This window comes from Saccostrea echinata, unplaced genomic scaffold (assembly GCF_033153115.1).
Source record: "Saccostrea echinata isolate AGI-Se365-2 ecotype Australia unplaced genomic scaffold, CSIRO_AGI_Sech_v1 ptg000009l, whole genome shotgun sequence".
In the NCBI taxonomy this organism is placed as follows: Eukaryota; Metazoa; Mollusca; class Bivalvia; order Ostreida; family Ostreidae; genus Saccostrea; species Saccostrea echinata.
In genome coordinates, this window is record NW_026889758.1 from 48,073,716 (window position 1) to 48,098,696 (window position 24,981).

The following is a 24,981-nucleotide window of genomic DNA, read 5'->3' on the forward strand; positions in this document are numbered from 1 at the left end:
CCTGTTTATATACCTGTAAAGAATCTCGTTCTCCCCCTCCCTCTTTTAAGGAGGGGGGTAATATTAGATATCAGAATTTAATCATTAATTTATATGCTAGGAAATCGTGTTTTTAAAATACCAAAAGTATGATAATTAATAAATAACAAAAACGTTGAATTTTTAATTCCAGTAAAAAAAAAATGCCAAGGGAAAATGAAATGAACTGCATGTAATTTGAACTTAAATGGATACTACAAGTGAAACTGACACTTTGTTGCTTATGTTACAGCTTCATATTTTTGAAAGAGGGTTTAGAATAAAAACAGAAGATAATTGAACAATTGTGAATCTTAAATGACAGAATTGAAGGAAATGCGACATATTTGAACAACTTTTAATATTGGAGAATTTTTCTAATCACTGGACATCAGTACAGACTGAGATAACATCAGGCAGTTCAACTCTGATTTTCTGATCACTAATATTTGCTTATTTTCTTCCTATTAAAAGATCTGAAAATGTAACATCCTAAAGTACATGCATGTACATGTACTGTCCATACAAATGTTTCTATCTTCCTTCTTCTCTGCATGAAAATCAAAGCTGGACTACAACGTATAACGCAATCCGGATCTGCTCCCAAACACTGCCTTTATTTATTCATCTTTTTAAACTTTTTTTTTGAAAAAGTCACCAACATCTATATACATGTTTCAAATCATTTTACTGTAGATGATCAACAAAGAAAATCGGATGCAACTTTTACCAAAAAAAAAAGACTTGAAAGATTTGAAACAAATTATTTGTTTTTGTCCGTTTTGTTTGGTACAGAATTCTTTGAAAAATTATTTCTGCACATTTTCAGTCCGGGTCTTTTGGAACACCACTTTATTCGTATCCCCTTTAAACGTAGATGATGTTTGTTACGTCGCTGTTTCTTCCTCCTCCTCCTTCTTTCCCGTTTTTCCTTCCGCTTCCTTTTCCTCCTCCGCTTACCTTCAATTTAAATCAATGGATGATTCTGTTTAGTTACACGGATTTGAACTACATTTTAATTAATTACTTAAAAAAAGGCAAATAAAAGCGGAAGAAATTAATTAAATACAACAAGCAATTTCATAATGTATTTTTTCCATTATGCTTGCTCAAAATATATATATACGTATATTTTTATACATGTATTTTATTTTGTACTGGAATGTTAGATGCTGGTAATATATCCCTTGTCTAAATAAAGGACTTGGAAGATCATAAACTAATTTTAAGAATAATATAAAAATAATAAAAGTTGTTGTGTAATGCTCTCGCACGTATACACACACGATTAAATCTGGCATAGTTTTTTTCTTACGTTCATCTTGACGTGTAGGAGCTCGTTATCTGACAAGCTAATTTCAATAAATATGAACAAATAACCTTTTTGGAAAACTTGGTCCCTTCTCAAATTAGATTTTTAAAAGTAGAATATAAACCGAAATTTCTTCGAAATCTTTAGTTCCTGTCTTTGATATTACGTAATTACAGTATAGCACACTTAATCAATTCTATGGTTTCGAACCATTAGCTAAATCATTCATTTGATGATTCAACCTATCTACTAAACGTGAAGCCACTGACTACGATTAGTAAACTTAATAGGTAAAAGTAACTTAAAACCATAAATTCCATAAAAAAAATCCAATTTTTCTCGATGCAGAAATATATTTTGCTCATTTTTGTGAAATCGATGGTTCATTCTACAAAGTTTCTAATGAGAACTGTAGCTTTATAGGTTTATATTTAAAGTAGGTGCTAACAATACATGTACTTTCTGTATGAAGTAACCCCCACCCCCCAAAAAAATCAAAACAGAAAGGGAGGAATAACGTGTCATATAATTTCCGCAATAGCATTTTGAAATAATTAAGTGTCCAAAGGTACTCTTTTAATTGTAATAGTGACAAAACAGCCCGTCAAATTCAAAACTGATACACAAAATCGCGTGTCATAATTTTTAAAAAAAAAAAATATCTTTTCCGCTGCCCATAGACATGAATTGCTCAATTTTGGTACATGGTTCATTGCTTAATACTATACATTTATTGACTGGGTTTGAGGGCAACATAGGTTTTGTCGGACCCAAGAACCAAACTGTTTGCCTGAGGCCGTTAGGCCTCAGGCAAACAGTTTGGTTCGAGGGTCGAAAAAACGCATTTTGCACGAGAACGCAGTCAATAAGTATTTTGTTATAGCTTTTATTTTATTTACATACATGTATCTTGTACTGGTTTCCATAATGTAAATTTCCTTTACCCGCACTGCGGTTAAACTCGGTCCCGCCCACAGTGTGACGTAGCGGTTCAATATCTCATCGACAGGTCCAATATCTCACTCAGCGGTCAAACATCGATTTTCAATGGACCGCTCAGTAAAACACTGGAAATGTCAGATTTTTTTTTTAGCATAAATTTATATAGGAAACAATTTTTAAAGGTATAACAATACACATTATTTATCTTCTGTTATGAAACATTATACATTTATTGACTGGGTTTTGGCAACATGCGTTTTGTCGGACACAAGAACCAAACTGTTTGTCAGAAGCCGTTAGGCCTCAGGTAAACAGTTTGGTTCGAGGGGTAGACAAAACACATTTTTCCCGAGAGCACAGTCAATAAATATTTTGCAATACCTTTTACTTTTTTATTTTGACATATCTTGCGCTGGCTTCCATGTTTGCGATAATTAGTGATAGCGCTGATTCCGCCTACAGTGTGACGTAAAAAAAAAAAACGTCATAGCGATCCAGTATTTCATCGACAGGTCCAATATCTCACTCAGCGGTCCAACATCGATTTTTTGACAGCTCATTAAAATATTGGAAATGTTAGACTTTTTAGCATAAATTTATAAAATAAACATTTTAAAAAGGCATTGTAAACAATCCTCGACCCAGAGGACAACAATTTAATTTCACTTCAAAAGAAGTGGAACAAATTAAACTCAATAAAAATCTGTACATAATATAATACAATTGTAGCATTTGTATTTCCGAATTTGACAAACATGCAGAATCATGCATTCACCCGCACCCATACAACAAATGCATTAAAATCCTGTCAAGTCATGTACATTTTACAAAGTTTTAATGGTTTTTGTTCTTCATATACGAAGTCAAGCTACCGGCATAAAAAATGAGACACGAGTATAAAATGTCCACAAGTAAAGAATACATTCTTCCGTCATCTATCCGTTCGTTTCTCACTTTTTTTTCTAGAAATTGTTTTGCTTAAACCTTGAGATATTTGATGAACTTTGGCTGTGTATCTATAAGCCATTTTTGAGTTTCGTGGGTATGGTACAATTTCTCAGCGACTCAAGTCACTTGATTGAACATTGTGTTTTCAGCTACATGTATAGTTTTTGCTTTAACTTAGATGAACATGATGAACTGGCACAATGCATTTTATGGAAGAGTTGCTTATACTTATAAATTGCTGAAGGTTAATTGTTTAGAAAGATCTATAGTCCAAAAACTCCAGAAAATGCAGTTTGCCTGACGAATATAACTCCGTTGGGATAAAACTAGATGTATTTGAATTTGGTCTCAAATTATCAATGCTTTTTCAGAAGAATAAAATTTGGACTTTAGATTCACATGAGATGATGGGATTGCAAGAATTAAAAGGGTTAAGCACGAAACTTTTGATTACAAATTTAAAATATTTTTAAAACAATTATTGAACCTTCAGCGTTCTAAGGATGTATTAAGGACCCTCTATACACCAGAGGAAAATATTTTTGACACTGAGAAAATTATAGTTTGTTAAGGTTTAAATATTGAGCTTATCTATCACATTTTCAAAATAGGGTACCTTGCATTTACCCCCATGAAAAATGTTCAAAGACAATGAAGTACTGATGAACAGAAATTATTGTTGTCTACTTAAGTCGGCAAAATACCTGCAAATGAAGTGTTCAGTATATATTCATCTTGGCCTAGTAAATTGTTATAAATGCTTGATTTGATCACAAATTAAGTAATAAACTGTACATTTCAATTTATATTATTCTTAATCAAAGGGCAGATAACTCTATCTGCAAAAAATACCACAAAATCAGAACTCTTTAGTGTGCCGTGTATAGAGGGCTCTTAAAGAATAATTATCTTTTGACATAACCTTCAAAGTACAGAAAACTAAATTGTAATTTCATAGTAATCTTTCCTTTTTAAATATCAATTAAACCGTCAAAGTTTGTACCATTAACAGGCAATTAAAAGTCACCTGGCAGGGATACTAGTATCCGGTGTTTTTTTGTTTTTTTTTTTTAAATGTGTGGATATTTTAAGGGGCAATTTCCCTGCAGAGTCAAAAAAAAATGGAGACAAACTACATGTATATAAAAAAAAATTGTGTGTGATAAACGACGACCCATATTTATAAAGCTGGAAGTGTTTATTTAATTAAAAAAAAACATTTTATGCTGCAAAATTGGACCGAACTATATGCTGATGAAAGTTCATTTCTTACATAAGGAACAAGGTCAATTACTGATAATTAAATAATATATTTCTAATATATATGTACTGGAGTTACATATATGCTTTTATATAATTCTCATAATAGTTTGAAGAAATGTACATATTAATATTCTGTCTGAAAAGAAAGTAACGAGAAATATTTAAAAATGAGAACAAATGAAGAAGAAGTACCGGTACATGCCTAGAGAGGATACACGATGGATATTGTAAGAAAATCTTTTTAATTATTAGTAATTTAAGTTCTAGCTGCTGTTGACGAAGTAGAATATTCTCTCTCTCTCTTTCTTTTATTTTTTCTTTTTCTTTTTTAATTTTATTATTTAATAATCTAACCACTTGCTGAAATTTTCATTTTTTCCCAAATTTTGAGCAGGAAGACTAAAGGAAGCAGGGGAATGTTGAGTGTAATGACACCCCCTTCGGAAAAATTAAGCGAAAATAGCATTCTAAAACATGCACAGATCGAGGGGGACACCACACCCCCCACCCCTGGTATTTGCTGAGTTATCAAATGTACATCCTAAACTAACTAAGAAAATAACATTGGACCATCCCCCACCCCCAGAAGACGTGAACCACTGTTAAGTTGATAGGAGTCATACTTTTAGATATTAGTAATCATAATGATAGTAGAATGTTTACATTTGAAAGTTTTGTGCTTTGGGATGCTAGTCATCTACAGAAAAGTCTAAATTAACCAAAGTGCTGACAAACATGTAGGATCAGTTGTTGACTTGGCAAGCATTCTCATTCCAAGAAAAAAAAAATACCGAAAATGAAAAAAAAAAACAATACTAAAATTCTTGACCCATACACCTTTAAAACTAAATTACTGAGTTGTCTCCCCCAACCATTCATGGCATGGCCCTCCAACCATTCATGGCCCTCATCTAAAACTAAATCTGATAACTTACCCTCGATTGTAAAATGTAAGGAACAGGAAATTTTTTATTTTGTTGAGCAGCCATTTAAATCTACCTATGAACATAAGCAAGTAAATGGTGTTTATAAATACAAAGCTTCTACAGGCACATTGAAACATATTTTTCATGCTGAATCAAACGCCCAAATAATGAATTGATGGTGATGTTCTGAATTTACGGGTAGAACTGTACAAATATACATACTCTTGAAATATTTTTACATTTTCAAAAAAAAAAAACCCAAAACAAATTAGTTATCTGCTAACCATAAGCAAAGACAGAAACCTATGTAACAGTTTTATTGAATTTATGTGTATAATAATACTGTATCTATGTATAATAAAAACCTGGAAAAGGTGGATGAATACCAGGAAATATAGTTACATGGTACTTTTAAAATATGGTAATAGTGAAAACTTGTATTTGTAATACAAACTGTATTTTATAATACTGGAAATGACAAAATATAAAAATACAAAAGGTTTGGAAATCTCTCAATATGGCATGTTGAATGGCACCACGATACATTGAATATGTAATTTATAATACATATAGTAAAAAGCTTATGCATTGCATTTACACATTATAAAGATGTTCCTGTAAACAAGAAATTGATTCTCCACATAAATAATATAATTTTTTTTTCTTTCATTTCCACAGGATATAAGTTCCATAATCTTCAAATTGAGTTTTCTTGAAATAATATAAATTTTAATAATAAACAATAAACAGTACCTTTAAAACATGAGGTTTGAATAAATGTATTTATCTTAAATGAGAATTTTCACTTCATTTCATTTTTAAAGAAAAATTACAAGAAAAGAATGAAAACAGAAGATAAATAAAACTAATTTCTAACCAAAAAAAACAAAACAAAACAAAACAAAAAACAATAAAACTTCATCTTAAAATTGTATAAATGCAATGCACCTGTAAAACATTCAGTCTCTGCATATAAAACATCTTAAATACTTAAAAAGCTTGGCATTTGCTTCTCAGCTTTTTCAATCATTTCATTGACAAAATAGACAACACACAATATACAGAAACCTGTATAAAAATATGAGCACAAGAACCCTTTTTTTATATATAAAACATGTACAAACATAGAACAATAAACTAAGCCTTCTCCTCCTCTTGGTTAGTGTACAATTGCAAGATACCCGACATGCATACCATACTGTTTGTGACACAATAAAAAACTTAAAAATTACCTTGTCTGTATAAGAATAAAAATTTCAAAGAAATAAATTATGAAAAAGTTTAATAAAAAAAGTCTTCAAAATTGTGTAAATAATATACAAATAAGCACATAAAGAAAATTTATTGAGGTTAATAATGTCAAATTCAATTTCAAATTGCAGATCTATCCAAATAAGTGTCAAACCCCAATTCCTTTCATCTTTGACCAAAAAATAATAAGCACCATCTCATTTCACCCCCTTCCTTTCAAACAAAAAATGAATATACATTTTGATCTGCTTGCTACAAAACATTTGTAAATGTATACTTCACCGTGTTTAAATGAGAATCATTTCTCACTCTTTCTTTTTGTTGATACATTAAACTAGCAAAAGGAAAATTTGATAAGAGGCACCCCTAACCATGAGTTTGTATAATCACCTGTTTGGTCAATGGGACAAACAGAGTAATCGTTAAAAAAACATTAAATTTTCATTTCAAGATTTAATTTATGAGATTTGAACTTAATATTTCTAGTTATAATCTCAAACCACATGAAAATCCATCATCACAGCATGTAATATCTATCTCGAAAAAAAGGAGCACAATCATGATCACCCCCCCCCCCTTCCTCCATCATCCCTTTTTGTGTTAAAAACATTTTCTCTTTAACATAACATGATGAAAATTTGTACAAAGAACTTCATAAATATTTACACTGTGGCACAAAAATGCAGACTGTGAACATTAATTGCATAGACAATATAGTGTTCTATTTCCTGAGAGATGCAAAAAATATAATATATACATGAAATTGGATGATAGCTTTAAGGTACACTGACCCTTTGATAGGAGAGACTAGAAATCTGACCAGTCAGCAAGGGCCCTGCTGAGGGGTAGAAATATAAGGGTGCAGATTACGGGATGAGAATTTTACTTGATTACAAAAATTTAAAAATATATAAAGAAGAATGAGCAACAGCAACTGCTAAATATCCAACAACCTGTAAATAGTATCCTTGTATTTACATAAGGCAGTAAAAACATCATATCTATAATGACTCAGTTAAATGTATATCTAAAGAAGAATGAAGCATGTGTTTTCTAAAATGCCAGTCTTCAGTGAATGCAAATATCACCCAGGCTTGACCTTAACTTCAAAACAAACATCAGTTGCAGACAAATGTGTTAATTAATCTTAAAGTGACAGAAATACAACCCTCTAAAATTTTCTGCGACCAGCAAGATAATTAATCCCAAGGGATTAATTATACTGCTCTCTCAACCTTTTCTTCTAAATTTACAAGAACTTTTTCAGCAATGATAGAATGAGGTTATTATCTGATTACCTCTTAAAATAAATAGTATTCTTGAATTTACATAAGGCAGAAAAAAGAAAGAAAAAAAAGAAAATAATTATAAAAAAGATATCTTTATCTATATCTTGTTTTTAGAATTCAACAAAATCATAAATAACTCATTGTGTATTTTACCAAAATAAAGTATGAACATTATTTAAATCCACATATCAGAGAATGTAAACATCATTCAGAATTGACCTTAACTTCAAAAGAAACTTCATTTGCAGACAGAGGTGTTAATTAATCTCAATGTGACAGATAAAGATAAATGTTTTGGATTTTCTTCAAGAGAAAAGTTAATTAATCCCAAGAGACTCATTGCAGCCTTTCATAGTTTACAATAGGAACATTCTCAGCAGTTATCTCTCTTTGCCGATTCACTCTTATATAAAGTTAAGGAATCTACCCCACCACCCCAGCTCCAAACCAGATGACATAGAGAACCAAACTTAGCATCAAAATATGTCTTACTGCCTATTCAACCAACGTACCAAATTTGAACTTAATTGGTCAACCCTAAAAAAAGTTATTAGAAAAAAACAGAAAATTTGTGGACGGAAGAATGACAGACGGACAGATGGACAGACAGATGGACAGACAGACAGAGTGATTACTATAGGGCACCCGCAAATCCTTGCGGGGCCCTAATAACTCTCCCTAGGGAAAATGACTATTATTCCTTTATAATTAAATTGTGAGTTAAAAAGCCATTTCTGTGAAATTTTGCCTCATGTGGTACCAGTATATTGAAATTTTGTGCATTTTCAGTATAAATTAGATTTCATTTGGAAAATGATTGTAACATTAAAGCATAAATTCATATGAGAGATCAGAGGATTGGTGAACTTAAGTCCATAAATTTCCTAAAATAGTTTTAAAAAAAATGGATATTGTTTTAATTGTGTCTGTCTCCGAGTCTCAATTTGACTGAAACAGAAGGTTTGGATAAAGGGAAAAAGACAAAAGGACCCATTAACACAATGTTTACACAATGATTTTAACAGACCTTGACTTTCAAGTCAAAATGCTTTCCTAAGTTAATGCACATCCTTTACCCAGAGACACTATGGGTATTGATTTACAAGTGAAACAGCTAGAGCCCACATAAAAGAATCATATATATATATGTATATATATATATATATATATATATATATATATATATATATATATATATATATATATATATATATATATATATATATATATATATATAAAACAAATATCAGTGCCAAATTCAAGTTCTGCAGTAAAGACTATTGATATTGACCTCTGATAATCTTTGGTCAATGTCATTAGACCCCTTGTGGCTGAAGAAGGTGGAAATTGATGAAGGGGTCAAGGATTTTACACAACTTAAGAGGAAGAGTCAATGCGCACTTTATGGGTGGAGTATGAAGACACAGGGGAACAATAATATAAACTGGACAAGAAATGAATGTTTGACCTTTGGGTTAAAAATATTGTACAAGTTATTAATAAGCACTTTCCCTGAAAGAACCCTGTTGAAGAAGTATGAATGAGATCAAGGGAACAGAAAAACTGACATATTAATTCATGGAATATTCAATATAGAGAACAGCTGAAAAGCTGGGCCAAAATTAGAAAATAACGAACTTGAATTAATACAACGAAGTGGAAAATAACACTATTAGAAAAGTGGAAAATAACACTGTTAGAGATGCTGGATTTTACAAAGGGGACATGCCAAGGTATCTATTAGTAAACAACTCTAAAATAATAAGCACAGTTTTTTTATCTACTGGTTTCTAATACCACCTTTGATTGACCAGGAAAAACATTGTTAACCAACACTGTAGATTCAATTACATACATTGTGGTAAATCAGGTGTTGACAAAACAATGTTCTTAAACTTTTTTAGGAGGGGACTTGTTAAAAATATCTATCAAAAAGAAAGTTCTACAACCTAGCTTCTAGAAACCATCAATGCTCTCTTTTAAAACAAAGTCCCATGTTACAGATCTAAAATTAGTAAACAAAATTTCATCATAAGTTTAGCCAGAAAGCCATCACAATTGCTACAGCAGTGTTCCATGCATGCCGTAACATACCGACTCTGCCCCTAGTTGTGGTAACTGTAGAAGCAGTACTTGTGGCCCTGCTTGTACGACGAGTTGTAGTGGTGGGCGGTGTTACTATGGGGAGCCTGGTGGTGAAGACGGTAGGTGTTGGGAGGGGTCCACTCAATCTAGCTGAGGCACAATGCACGGGGTTGCCTCTCCTGAAAATGAAAAAAATGAATGTATTTGTTGTGTAATCATAATTACATTTAAATCTTAAGCTTTATAAAAGCTTTGTAATTGCATTTCAGAATCTAACAATGTGCATTGTTTTCTTAGAATTGTTTTCAATGATTTGCCTTTGTCAACTTCTCTATACAACTTGCACATTTTTATGTTACTGAACTACCCAGATTACTTTTATGATACTGTGTTGTACACAATCAAAATGCCTATTGCTTTTAATAAATAATTCTCCAATGCAATAAATTTAAATGAGTTTTAGTGTACTCAGCACCAATTCATGAATCTCAGTGTGTTGCTAAGAGGTACAATATGACTGTATTGCCTTAACGACGTTGGATCCTGATATTTAAAGTCTTAAACTTTTTTTGTCAAGTATATTTTTAGCTTGTACACACATAGCTTAATTAAAAATCAAAACAAAATATGGGGGTCAATATGCTTCTTTTGGTGCTACAGTACATTTAAAATGACCTTTTTGCACTGAATTTGTGTCTTAATCAAAAATAACATCTTCAACGTTTTCCCTCCAATATTTTTTATACAAATAAATCATGGGACAAAGTATGCTATTATTCTCTCTTAAAAAAGACACATTAAAATTGTGACAAAGAAAAATTTTCAAATTGCTTCGCATAATCAATTATTTGACCTTTCTGCACTCACAAAATGTCATTTTTCGGGCATTAAAAATTTAACAAGCAAGAAAAATATTTTAAAGTCTTAAACTTTTGCTGAATCTAAGTAGATTGATCAGAGTTATCTTATATATTCAGAAAAGAAAATCAAAAGTGGAGGTCTATGATGTTATTTTTTAGATATTACTAAAAAACTGTTAATTTTGTGATAAAATTGGCTCAATTTTTTCCTAGAGTTTCAGAATATATTTTCTATATTTGTCACAATATGATGATAGAATTCACAAAAACTGATTTAATTAATATTTTAGAACCAGCATTACACATTTCAATGCACAAAATAGCTCTGTGTGCAACCAGCATGGAAAAATAGGAATCTAAACTTAACAGTACTGTATATATTTCAAAAGGGAAAAAATGATCATTTTCTTCTAAAAAATCTTCCGCCACAAAATATAGTTCCTGGCTTAATCCTATTTGAATGGAATTTAATCGCGTTTTTTTCATTGGATATAGTATAATTTGCATTGTAGAATCCAGATTTAATGTTAGAACTTAAAAATAATGCAGAATTTTAGAAATAAAGCTCCAGACCAAAATCTGCTCAAAAGCTCAGGATCGAACGTCCTTAATCTACTCTATTCATTCTCCTGAATGTTGATCAATCTGTCTTTTTAATGTTTCACAAAAAACATTTTTTATTATGAGATTATATAAGAAAATCTCATAAGCCCAAAATATGGTGAATCAATAGTATATGACAGTTATCTATATACCCTTTAGAATGTTGCAATGGTTTTGATGTACAAGCTGTGAAGAGCTTTAGCTTTAATAAAACATAAAATGGCTACAAATGACAAAATAAATCTACATCTACAAAGTACAGATATAATAACCTATATATAAACTTAATAATCAATGATATTCCATAATTATGGTTACTGATATAACAACAGAACAATAAAAGACTAAGTAAAAATAGGGTTGTGTTTTGAAGATCTCATCTGTTTGAGCATTCCCTAAGACAATTAAACAGAAAGAGAGATGTCTACTAAGTACTGATAATGACTCCAAGAGGAGTTGTGCAATGAAATCAATATCAAAATATATAGACAGAAATCTCTTACAGGGGCTGATCTTAAAGGCAATAAATGCAGTGTTTCTATTTTCATAGAACTCAGATCATGAAAAGGTCATGACCCCAACCCTGATTCTAACACTGATCCAAAAATAACACCTCATCAACACAGAATGCACTATGTAATAAAATAAAGGGCATTCACAGAGAAATCATGAGCAATCATTGTATTATTAAGATAATATCAAGCATCAATCAAATAAATTGTAAATCTCTTACACAGGTGCTTGATTGCACCTGTTGAAAGAGAAAGTGCATGTGTTCATTCTGTGCAGAAAATGCATTTTTAGATGTCAAAAAGTAGAGTGTTGAGTGGCACAAGCTAACAAGGCATGACAGAAGCATGTTTTCTTCCATTGATTGGTGTGTCTGTTCCTGCAAATCCCTGTCAGGTTTGTTAAAAGACTTTATACATGCAGTATCTGATTATCAAAATGGATTTTTTAAAATTTATATAGTTGCTTTTAACAGATTCCACACAGAATATTCCTACGATTCTCACATAGAAATATGCTATGAATGGAAAGCTAGATCTAAAGAAGGATTTTTACCCACAGGAATTAAGGAAGAAATGACCATTCACTAAGAGAGATAACTCTAAACCAGCTCTCTGTTTTTCTTTTTCAGATTTTCAACTTCACCAATCATTGTTTCAGAGATTTCCCCAAGTCCTAGGTTTGCAAACATAGAAAACTATTAGGCTTTGAGCATCAGATGTAATTTCTCATGGTCCAGACACAATTTTCAGAGAAAGAAAAAATACTGTGATTCATTTTAACATGCAAACTTTATTTCCTGAGGTTATAATAACTCCACCTTTTCCTTCTTATCTCCCCTGAAACATAGTTCACCTTTATTATGGGGAAACAATTGTAATCCTCAAAAATATTGTGCAAAGTTTGTTTAAAAAGGCTACAAGGACAGATACAATACAGTATTTTAGCCTAAAAGCTCATTGAGTCAAGTGCCCAAGTGCACATTTTTGCCCTTAATATAATATAATATAAAACAACATAATTTACCGATAGTTCTAGTCAGTGTGTAATTATATAGATATATATCATGGAGTAGCCAATAGTCTTTACTCTTAGTTGATAAAGAGCATTCTCTTCCATTTTCTGTGTGTGGGTTTTTTTTTTTATATATACTGTATACAGTTTTACTTTTGCACTAATTATGCCATTTTCACAGAAACAGGATACTGTGAATTTAAAATTGATAGGGTTAAAATGAATGCTTTTCAGAATTGCAAAAAAAACAAAACAAAAAAAAAACCCCTGTGTTTTGAATAACCTCAGAAAATGATAAACTGTGATATAAATACAGTGATATAAACTTTACAAATGCACTACCTTCATATGCTCAAAACTTTGGTTATATTAAAGCAATCCATTCACCTATTCTCTGAAAACTTTCACATAGAGAAGTGTTATTTCTACAAACTCAATAAAATATGCCCCAAAATTTTTTTTCATTAATTACAGGTTTTTCAAATAGAAATTTGATTTTTTTTCCTTATCCCACAACATCCAAAATATGGTTTGAAAGAGTTTAATGACAATAAAGAGAAAATACTGTCAAACCTCATTATCTTGAACTCAATGGGGCCAAGAAAAAAACTTGAGATATTTGAGGATTCGTGATACTGTATTGAGGTTAAATTCTGAGCGGTTGGGTCTTCCAACTCACTTGGACATATCAATGGTATTCAAGATATCAATGTTTGAGGTAACAAAAGTTCAACTGTATGTATGTTAAAGGTTTCTAGCAGAAAAAAATGAATTGGTTGGATTTTATTATTTTTTTAAATGTATATATGTATTCACTATAAATATATACATGTACATTATTGTCTCTAAATTTAATCATTTCAGTGTACTTGTTTATTGCTTTTTTCATTTCTTATAAAATCATTTATTTTAAACACAGGTAATCAAGGATTACATAGCTCACCTCAATAAATGTTAACTTTAAGCAATGCTAAGTCCATCTTCTCTAGCCAAGGGTTTCTGATCCACAAGATTGTGAGGAGAGTACCAGATCAGAAACCCCTGGCTAGCGAAGACGGACAAAGTCTCACACTAAACAAATATTCTGATATTTGGCATCCCTATATACAACATTTATGCAAGTTTGGTTTGGGTAGGATTTTTCATCACTTGGGAATATACCTGCTCCAAGAACTTTAAACTGTTCAATCACATGGAAAATCTAAGTCAGATCCAAGATCCGAAGAATGTGCATCCCTAGATACATCATCCATGGAAGATAAATCACCATAAAATTATAAAAACTACCTGTTCCAAAAACTTTTACCTGTACATTGATCCAGTAAATGTTGGTCAGATCAAGCATCTGAATGGTATTTAGGTAGTGTGCGTCCTTAGATGCATCATGTATGCAAGTTTGGTCCAGATAAGGCTTAAAGTTACATTTGAATGAACCTGCTCCAAAAATTTCAACCTGGTCACTCATCCACAAAAATGTATGTCAAATCCAGCAACTGAAGCAAGTCTGGTTGTCACCAAAGGTTTACAGTTACTTAGGAATGGACCTGCTTGAAAAACTTTAACATGGTCACTTATCAAAAAAATGTTGCCCAGATCCACCATCTGAAGCAAATCTTGTAGTTAGCATTCCTAGTTGTAGTTAACGTTACACTGGAATGAACCTGCTCTAAAAACTTAAACCTGATCACTCAACTGAAAAATTGAATTTCAGATCAAGCATTCAAACTAAACCTGGTAGTTTGTCTCCCTAGATGTATCACTCTGCAAGTTTGGTCCAGGTGGGGTTAATGGTTACTAGTATGTGGGAATGAAACCTGTTCCAAAAACATTAACCTGGTCATTCTTTCCTAAAAATGCAGCATCTGAAACCTGACTGGTACTATGAAACATTGGAGATGCACCATCCATGCATCTCTTATCAATATAGGGCAGAGCTCTGCTCTCCTAAAATATTAACTTGGGATGCCAACACTGATGCCAAGGGTATTATATAAGCTCCCCCAACTTTATTGAGGTAAGCTAAAAATGTATGAAACAGTAGAATCTGGATTCAGTTTTTATTTCCAATGCTGAAAAAAAAAATAGAGGGGTGGGCATGGGGGAGAGTCAAGCAGGAAACCCTAACTCAGATTTTATTTTTTGGTCTGGACTAAATCAAATAATATACAGATGAATGTAGGATCTGAGGATCATATATACATATGTTATACAGAACACAGGTATTAAGGTTAGAATTTTTAATTGAAACATTGTTGTAATATGCCTAAGTCTCTTAGACATATATACCTCGCTGGGTCCACGATTCTGTAGACTTTTCCACTGGAATCTGCTGAGCTAGCTCGTTTAGTAGACAGCATGTACACTTCACCTGTAATGGAGGAAACAATAATGTAGCACACAAGACATCCAGCACATTTTTTTGGTGGTGGTGGTGGGGGTTCAAATTACAGCTGTACAAGATTAAAGTGACACTAGGGACTGTTCAAAATGTCTTTTTACATGCATCAGGTATATCTTGAAACCAGAATCATCTGTTGTGAAATAATATCTCAAGCACCCCCCTTTCCCAAACCTGAAAATTTTGATTACATCACCCACCTCCTTCATCTTCTCCAAATGACAGTATATGAGGCTCGTAATAATTAATCAAGGGTGGGGTACACATCTCAGGGCCACACATGTTTAATTCCTTGTTATCCCAGGAATTTTTCTGACGATCATAGAGAAGTCTGAACAATCGGCTGTAGGGAAAAAAAAACCATATTACATATGTAATAAACTCTAGACTTGAGAAAAACTTTGTTATTACAGTTCTTTTCTTATTTTTCTTATGGCTCTTAAATAATTATTTTTAATGAAATTTATATACTGAAAGTCTAAAGTATTATACATGTAATTCTTCAAAAACAAAACAATGCAGATTTTTCTCCAGACTATAGTATAGGTAAATGCACAGGTTCCTTTGATATTTTTATGGATAAATAAAATAAATGTTACATTAAATTTATACAAATGTTTTGCTTCTCACTTCTGCTAAAATATACCTTACCCATTCATGAAGTCTCCAAAGATGTAGAATCCATTAAGATTAGGATTTAGACAGCCTCTGTAGAAATGGCCCCCAGTGATTGACTTCCCCTCCCTGTGGGGGTAGTAATGAATGGGGAGAACTTCAGGACCTGCAAATTAAATTTGTATGTGATAATACATTGTAAAACAAACTTATTTTTAACTTAAAGTGTATGTATACTAGTACATGTATATGACTGTAAAAGGAGTCCATAGGCCACAAAGTTCACCTGATTCACCTTATTTGCTGATTGTTCTTGTAGAGTTGTTTTATGTACTAAAAGAATGGTTTTATGACATATAATCACAGTGTGCATTGACAGTCAAGTCATACAGTTAACAGAGTATGTTATGCAAGAATTGTCCCCCTTAAACCACACAGATGTGTAATATTAAAAATACTATTCATAAAATATAAATGTAGAAAATTACTGGTGGCCCAGTGTAAGACAAAAGCCAGGTTTTATTTAAAATTGGACTATGGTTTCCAAACAAAGAATAATATTTTAAAATTTACTGACAGATGACGTTTGATCAAAATAGCTTACTGTAGAAGAAATTTTTTCTGCATGGTATTAATGAGCGCTATGTATGGGGTCACACATTTTCCATGAAAATTTGTCCCAGCATGCTTAAAGTATATTCAAGGCATATTGTGGCAATCTAAGATTCTAATTTTTTATCTGTGGATTGAACAGAAATTGTAATTCCTCAGAATTTTGACCCCCTCAAAAAAGGTACATGCATGTTTACAGTACCTCTCAGCAGGGATAAAAACTATACTACTGTAATAGTGATATATGTTATTAAATTTAACATACTGGGAGATGGACCCAGCCTCTTTATGGAGTTTATATTAATTTCATAATATTATCATAGAATTAATCATCTGGAAGTTATTTTTACATTTTAAGCATTACAAAAAAATTCAAATGGGCCCATGCAATTTACTTGACTTTTTATCCTGGACAGTAAATACCTACCAATGTGTCCACAGATTTCTTTATCATAACAAGCTGGACCTTCTCTGGAATTCCAGCCGTAATTAGCTCCCTTGATCAGTAAATCTAATTCTTCATACGCTGACTGGCCAACATCGCCACACACTATTCTTCCCTTATCTTCTCCTGTTAATATGGTAAAGATTACAAGTGTTTACGCCAATATACATATACATGACGGCCCTTTTTGACTAAATGAGAACAAAATTGAGAAAATGTAACTGCATTTTTATCTTTATGCTTTCAACTCAAACATAAATCATTGTATCATGAGAATTGTATAAGCATACCAGATTTTCGAACTTTTGGGTAAAACACTAAATAGCATAACAAAATATTCTCCCGTCCGACTGGCCAAAATCCTCCAAATTAAAATGAATTTTACTGACAGATTGAAATTCTTTGGAATCTGACAGTGTGTTGAAAGGGAAGCAATTCAGTTTTGGCATGTGAAATATTTTTGCTAACCTAAATTGGCTGACCTAAATTGAAAGTTGAAAATCTTGTAATCAGAATAATGTCAGAAAATAAAACTGCAGCTTTGTCTGCAACAAGTTAACACATTAATGTGCAAGATTTTTCAAAGTAAAATTTTGTGCTGTATCATGCACATTTCATCACAAGGCATTCAGTAATTAATATAAAAAATATCTCAATGTCTAATACCGGTACTGTAAATTCCTTATTTTACGCGAGTACTTAATATCGCGAAAGGGCTCTTAGACACCAAATCGCGAGAACAATAATTCGCGAATGGACGCTTTACAATGAGATTTAACATTAATTTCACATTAAACATTAATTTCAACACCATAAAAATAAATGGGTGTAATTTTATTTCGCGAGTGGTGCTCCTCGCGTAATTACGCGTTAATTAATTCCTCATGTAAATTTAGGAATTTACAGTACTTGTGACAGTGCCAGATCAAATAGATAGAAAAAATGGGTGCCACATTTTATTTCTGTGCATAACAATACTGTAAAATGGAACTTGAAGGTGACTTTTACTAAGTGATTCATTATTTATATTTTCATGAAACCAACAAGAATTTTCACACAGTAATTTAAGCTCAGTTTAAATACTTTCAGAAAGAAATAAACTTGCTCTGTAATGCTCTGAAATGTAATTTCAGAAAATCAAAACAAATTAGTTTTTCCCCATTACCTGTGAGAGGATCCCCTCTATCCTTTCCACACCTCCAGATATTTCTAACTCCATATGCGTAGATTTCAGGACGAAACATTGCGTTATTGACAAATGGATTATCCGGCGGAATCTTGTAAGGATATGGATAGTCAAACTCTGTATTCACATCTATCCGCAATACTTTACCCAGGAGGGTGCTCCTGAAATTTAAAAATTAGATTTTTACTCTATCTTTGTTGAAGTCTCAGTATAGAATAGTGAAGATTAAAATAATATGGCATATACTAGGGATGTCAATTTTGTCCATAATTCATATTCGAATATTCAATGAAAGTATTCAAATATATTCGAATATTCGATAAAATAAATAAAATTTAGTTAATTTCAAATGTACATCATTATACTCTCATGGCAGGTTTGCGTCGGTATTTGGAAGTAAAATTGGACATAGATTTTGTAGGTGCACAATAAGGAATTCTACATTTGATATCTGTCAATGTTTGAAATAAATGATTGATTTAAGTGCATACAACCGAAATATAAATGTAACAAATGATATCTATACAAGTTCAAACCAACGAACCAGTCGTTTAACCAGGGGCAAGATTGTCGTTTACTCTTCAGATTCAAAAACACGTAATTAATTACAATTATCTGCTTAATAAAAGATATAATATAATCTTTGATACAATGTTTTGACAATATAAACAAACAGTTCCATGGACAATTTTCCTAGGTCATTAATTTCCCGATAATGATTTTAAATTTTTAAAATTATATTTAACCCGAGATAATCAAGTAATTGATGCATTATTCTGAAATTGAGCCCTTTACAATATTACAGGCTGATTCTATCAAAGATGTAATTCAATGATCAATAAAAATTATTTTCATAAGTACATCCTTCACGTCTCTTAGACATTCAAGAAGGTTTCATTTCGTTGTCCTCGGTTCTAGATCCGATCATACTGAAAGTACTTTTTGTATCATACATTAATAGTTCTTGTTTATTTCTATATACCCTATTTCTTTATACCTTACTCAAAATGAAAAAAATTCGGAAGATCAATAAGATAAGAAAGTAGCGAAAGGAATCAGGGGATCGCTAGTAAATAAACGGGGATAATTCCAAAACTGTTCTAATTAAAATTTATTACCTTTTTTGTGAAATCTGAAAACCACCGAATATTCGAATCTCAAATTCATATTCGAATATTAACTCATCGAATGAATATTCGAATGTTCGAATATTCGTTGACATCCCTAGCATATACAAATCCTTTAATTGTGTGTGTATGCATGAAAAAACTTCCCAAAATTTAAATGAAATTAAAATTCTGCTACTTTTCTCAGAAGAATAAATATGTACCAGTACATTGTAATAGACAAACTTAATTGCAATGTTTGATCCTCAAAAGTTATTTAATTTTCCTTTTTTTTCAATTCTGACCAATAAGATCAAAGTTACATCTTCACTAGCCAAAAGTGACGATCCGCTCCTCTCCTCTTTTCAAAGAGGAGAGGAGTGGATCCTCACCCTTGGCTAGCGAAGATGTCAAAGTTAAAGAATACTATTATTTTGTGAAACTTTTTGAATCTTTTTGTAATTATATATATCTAAAATACAAAATTTTGCAATAAAAGAGAGAAAAAAAAGTATGGCAGAAAATATTGTTATTATTACACACACACAAGAGAGGAATGGAGGGGGAAGAGGGGGGCTGAGAAATTCTTTTCTTTAATTAGTATACATGTATGTGAATAATCCTACATTGATTTCATATTGGATATGAAAGAACCATAGCTGAATGGCCATAGAAGATGTAGTTAACTAAAACTTAGCATTATGTTATTTCAATAATGAATAAAATATGTAACTCGCTGATAGGACTTTTGTTGCATTGCTACAATTCTGCCCAATGGAAAAGAACATTGTAATTACTAGGTGATATTGAACCACTAAATGTTTATGATAGCTTGCATTGCATAAATAATGACACACTGAATAATACTGATATTAATATGGTAACCAAGCTTTGCTAATGTTTTTGATCATGTCTGATTAAGCAATATGGTAATAATAAAGAATCATGTACTACACATAAAAACCATTCCTTAACTGACATTCATCAATCAATACTAATTTCTTCTGTCAATTATCATATCATCCAGTGTATATGTCCTTACTTATAGTTTATTAATATATTATTTGTACACCTTGTACATATTGTGTCTTCTCTATACTGTTTTTCAGTTACTATAATAAAGTTCATTGTCACTGTATACACCATAATGTCAATACAAAAGCCAATAGCATGAACAGAAGAAATATATGTGGAAAGATATAATGTTAATGTATAATATTTAGGTGTATGATATTTGGTGGAAATTGATTTTTGAACAAGTTAGCGTACATTTCATCAATTGCATTTCTTAAATGTTCTTAATATTTATGTGTATATATGCAAAACATTTAGAGTTGTACTTGAATTAGCGCAAGTTGCTTTCCGCCAAAGGCACTAAAAAGAATACACAGCCAAAATGTATGTAATATGTGTACAGAATTTAGTTTGTACCCAACAGGCTTATAGCTATCATAAGTCCCTATAGTTCTAAGAGTGAACTACATGTATTTGAATCTCTATGCACCCTGAGGTTAAAGACCAAAAGATTTTATTTCCTATGTAGTCCTTTCATTTTATACCAATATTATTTATACCTTAGGTTTTTCAATTTAGATCACCAAAAAATATGAAATAATTCTAAAGCACAGACAAAAAATAACAGGTCATATATATTAAAGTGCAAAGAGAAAAAGTTGTACATCAATTACCATTTGCAACAAATTTTCAAAAATAAAGGGTCATAATTCATTAAATGATAATGAATAAAATTGCACTATTTTTTGTAACTCTTCCACTATTCTAGACATTAAACTGCATGTTCATTAGCAAGCAAAGTAAAAAATAAAAGGCTGTAGAAGTAGGATTTTCATACAATTTTTAAAATTAGAGGCTGTGCTTTTGTCCAAAAGGGCTAACATGGTTGAAACTGGTAAACTTTTCATTTTTGCCCACATGAATATTTCATCTACTTACGTATTTTGGCCATTTCCAAGCGGATCTCCCCTGGAACCTCCATCTCCAATAAAAATATATAAATAACCATCATCCCCAAACAAAATCTGAAAAAGGAACAATACAGTACATATCTAGCAAACTACTACCCCAAAATAAAATCTGAAAGTTAAAAAAAAAACAATAGATATACAATCATCATCCCCAAATAAAGTCTGGAAAATTTTTTTTTTTAAATATAATCATCATCCCAAAACAAAATCTGAAAGTTAAAGAAAAATGAAAATAAAAAATAATCTAGATGATTTCCATTTAGAAAAACAAAACAATTACAAATACTGTACATGTACATATATTAACGTATTCATAATTTAGCGCAATGACTTGAATGAATTAGTGCTACAGACTTCCAAGCCATGCACTGTATTCATATAGGATTTATTTACGGCATTCATGAATTAGCACATTGTTGTCTGTGTCAAAGCCGCTAAAATATGAAGACAGCTTTTTAAGTACACATACAGTAATTATTCCCTCCCCCCCCCCCCCTCCCCAAAGCACACAGTTAATCTCAAACTGAATTCAACTAGTTGGAGTCCATTTGTCAGGGGCTGACAATTCCCACTGCCTGAAACCCAGGGCTAGAGAATTTTAGGGGTGGAAAAGTGAATTTTTATTAACCACTTGTCTGTGGGCAAGTGACTTTTTCAAAAAGAAAAATGCCTTAGTTTTACAACTGGATACAGGGGGTTATCATGATCTATTTGTCTTCCTACTTTTGAATTTTATAGTTATGGTGGGGAAAATAAAAATTGGGGTAGGGCAAGTGAATTTTGCCCATGCATTTGCCCCATGGGCAAGTGCTTGAAAAATCTATTTGTAAGCCTCTGATTTGTTTTTTCCCTTTCATAATATTTTAATAAATTAAAAATTAAAATACAAAGTATTATAATTGTAAATATCTACTTGTCATATCAATCTGTAGTTTAATGCTCTCCTGTTCTCTTCCACTAGCATATAATATTTTTTCTTTTGCTTAAAAATGAATTTACTTATTTGAATGCAGAAAGAAAATTAGCATTAGTTTATATACATGTATTCAAAGAACATAGATAGTCTTCAAGGAATGCAAATAAATTGGTCAAACAATGTACATTTTATAGCAATTATTAATCTTCCTTTGAATCACATTTCAAATGTAGCAATATTTTATTATTTAAAAGATTTCTTTCTTTCTTTTTTCATTTTAGTTTTGGAAATCCAATATAACTACAAATAAGAACAGGTAACTTTATTGATGTGAATTTTTTTTTTTCAAATTCTTTTTTCTTTTAAATTCCTTGATTAAAGTGCATGTTCATATTGATTGTAAAGATAAATCATTCTTTTATAACTTAAGACTTTTTCTTGAAGGTAGAAAAAGCTTAAATAATCCTAAGATAATAAAAAGCCTTGATGGGTATTGATTCAGAAACAATTTCTACATACAATCCCTTGGAATATATAAGACAACATAGGGTCTTTGTTGAAGCTTGGGAAATATAAATGCACACTAAATACATAAGGATTATTAGATCATAGATAACATTTTATTCAATCTTTCAAGTTTACTGACTTGAAAATTTAAGACCTCATGTTGTTGAATCTACAAGTTTTTCAAAAGTTGAAATTTTTAATCAACATCAAAGGTAATATGTCAAGGTCTAAAAATTATTAAGCTGAAGATATGAATAAAAAAAACCATGAAAACCTAATTAACAAATCAGAATCTTTGAATTTAAAGTTAACTGAACAGAAATTCTGTAAAAGAAAGGTGGATTAAAGATTAAATAATTTGAGCTGGGTGTAATTTGATAACATCTATCAGCAACTTAAGATTTCTTTTTCATGCATCGCCTGAAATAACCACTTTCACCAAAATGCTAACATGAAATATTTCCTGGCTCTCAAATATTCTTTGTGGGTAATGACTTTGTATTTAATGAGTCTGAATAGACATAGATTTGCATGAATGATAAGGGCTTAGTGGCAAACAGCACAAGAGCGAATAATATGAAGAAAGTGTTGTACAGAAAACATCAACAATATGCTAATCTTAGTACAACATATCATTGTAATTTCTACTAGACAAGGGCACAGAGGAAATCTACTGAAATAAATAATTACTTGGCAGAATGGTAATTTTTTATTACATATAAATTGCATCCTTTATTAAATCTACAAACTCCTTTGTTTTATTGCCTGAGGTGTTTAAGACCTTCTAAATTGTTTACATTAGGTATCCAAGACTAAAAAAAATTATCAACTGGTAATAAATATATATAATGGGAAAAAACATTTCACCTTGATTAATGTGTTTTTTCATTAATTTTCTTATCACATTTAGTACCGGTATATTGTGTCTAATGAAGGACATGTTTATTTTCAAAAAAAATGTTTCTTATACACTGCGCAATTCCTTAATTATATCAAATGAATGTTTGGTTCTGTACTAGAATTAGAAAGCAAACACCACCTATATGCTAATACAAACCTCTCCTCCATTGTGGTTCCAGAAGGGTTCCTCCACTTCTAAAATCACTCTTTCACTCCCAGCATCTGCTATGTTGGGATCCTGACTTGACACTAGAAACTCACTGATGCGGATCTTATGGTTGTTACTCATTAAGTCATTATGGTACTCAAGTGGTGTGGAATAATACACAAAGAATCTGCCATTTTGGCGAAAATTGGGATGAAAAGCTAATCCCAATAAACCTCTTTCATCACCTTCATTTCTTGAGTTGACAGTCTGGTAACTGATGTCCAAGAAAGGGTGACTCTCACTTGAACCATTTAAATAGTACACAAATATTAATCCAGTAACTTCTCCTATGAATAACCGATTACTTCCATCACCCGCATGCCGAGCAAACACAGGGTTATACAACATATCAGCAAAAGGTTCCATACACAAACAACCTTCTGAGGTGTACTGTTTGATGGAAATTCTATTGTTCAACATTGCATTTGTTTTAAGTTCTGGGTAGCAGTAATCTTCATCACTGAGTCTTATGTACTCACAAAATGCTGATGTACCATAACTGACATGTTGCAGAACATTTGAGTCTTGAGTTAAATAACTCACAATTTGTCTACAGCTGCGGTAGAAATCTCGACAGTAATTATTGCAAAGTCCTGGGAATGGTCGGGAAACCAGTGATCCCTCAGCGTCGTAAATATGAGCTGCATAGGGGGAACACCTTTGGCAAACGAATTCCCTCACATATCTCTCACAAGCAAACACGTCTGAATTCGACAATTGTCTCATTATCCTATTATATTCATCCTGGATATCTAAGTCATCCTGATTGGTACAGCATCCGAAAGCGGAATATTCCGAACAGAATTGCAATGGACTCTCCGGATTGAATGGAGGTCGAAAATCTAAACATTGTGGATGCGCCTTCAAACTAGTCACAAGAATCAAATAAATAATCAACGATTGATTTAACCTGATCAAAAAGTTATAAAACCACATAATGATACTTCGCACACACTTTCAGTAAACCGTCAGTCTATCCTCTTAACATACACCACTCTACCTGTTGGTGTAATTTCATCCTTCGGCGCTCCCGCAAAACTGTCAGACAAAAGTAGGAAACAGATGGCTCACAGTAATCAAAG

General features: G+C 31.7%; 1 protein-coding gene across 1 annotated transcript; it reads right to left on the reverse strand.

Moving 5' to 3' along the window:
- Positions 1-689: 689 nt before the first annotated feature.
- LOC133182952 (HHIP-like protein 1) lies at positions 690-24,961 on the reverse strand. Its single transcript, XM_061317847.1, has 9 exons — positions 23,849-24,961; positions 21,337-21,422; positions 18,257-18,438; positions 17,074-17,217; positions 16,071-16,200; positions 15,620-15,762; positions 15,308-15,389; positions 10,044-10,213; positions 690-978 (listed from the first exon to the last, which is right to left on the reverse strand). Exons 1-9 carry the CDS (start codon positions 24,833-24,835, stop codon positions 782-784), a joined length of 2,121 nt encoding a protein of 706 aa, XP_061173831.1. The 5' UTR covers positions 24,836-24,961; the 3' UTR covers positions 690-781.
- Positions 24,962-24,981: the final 20 nt, after the last annotated feature.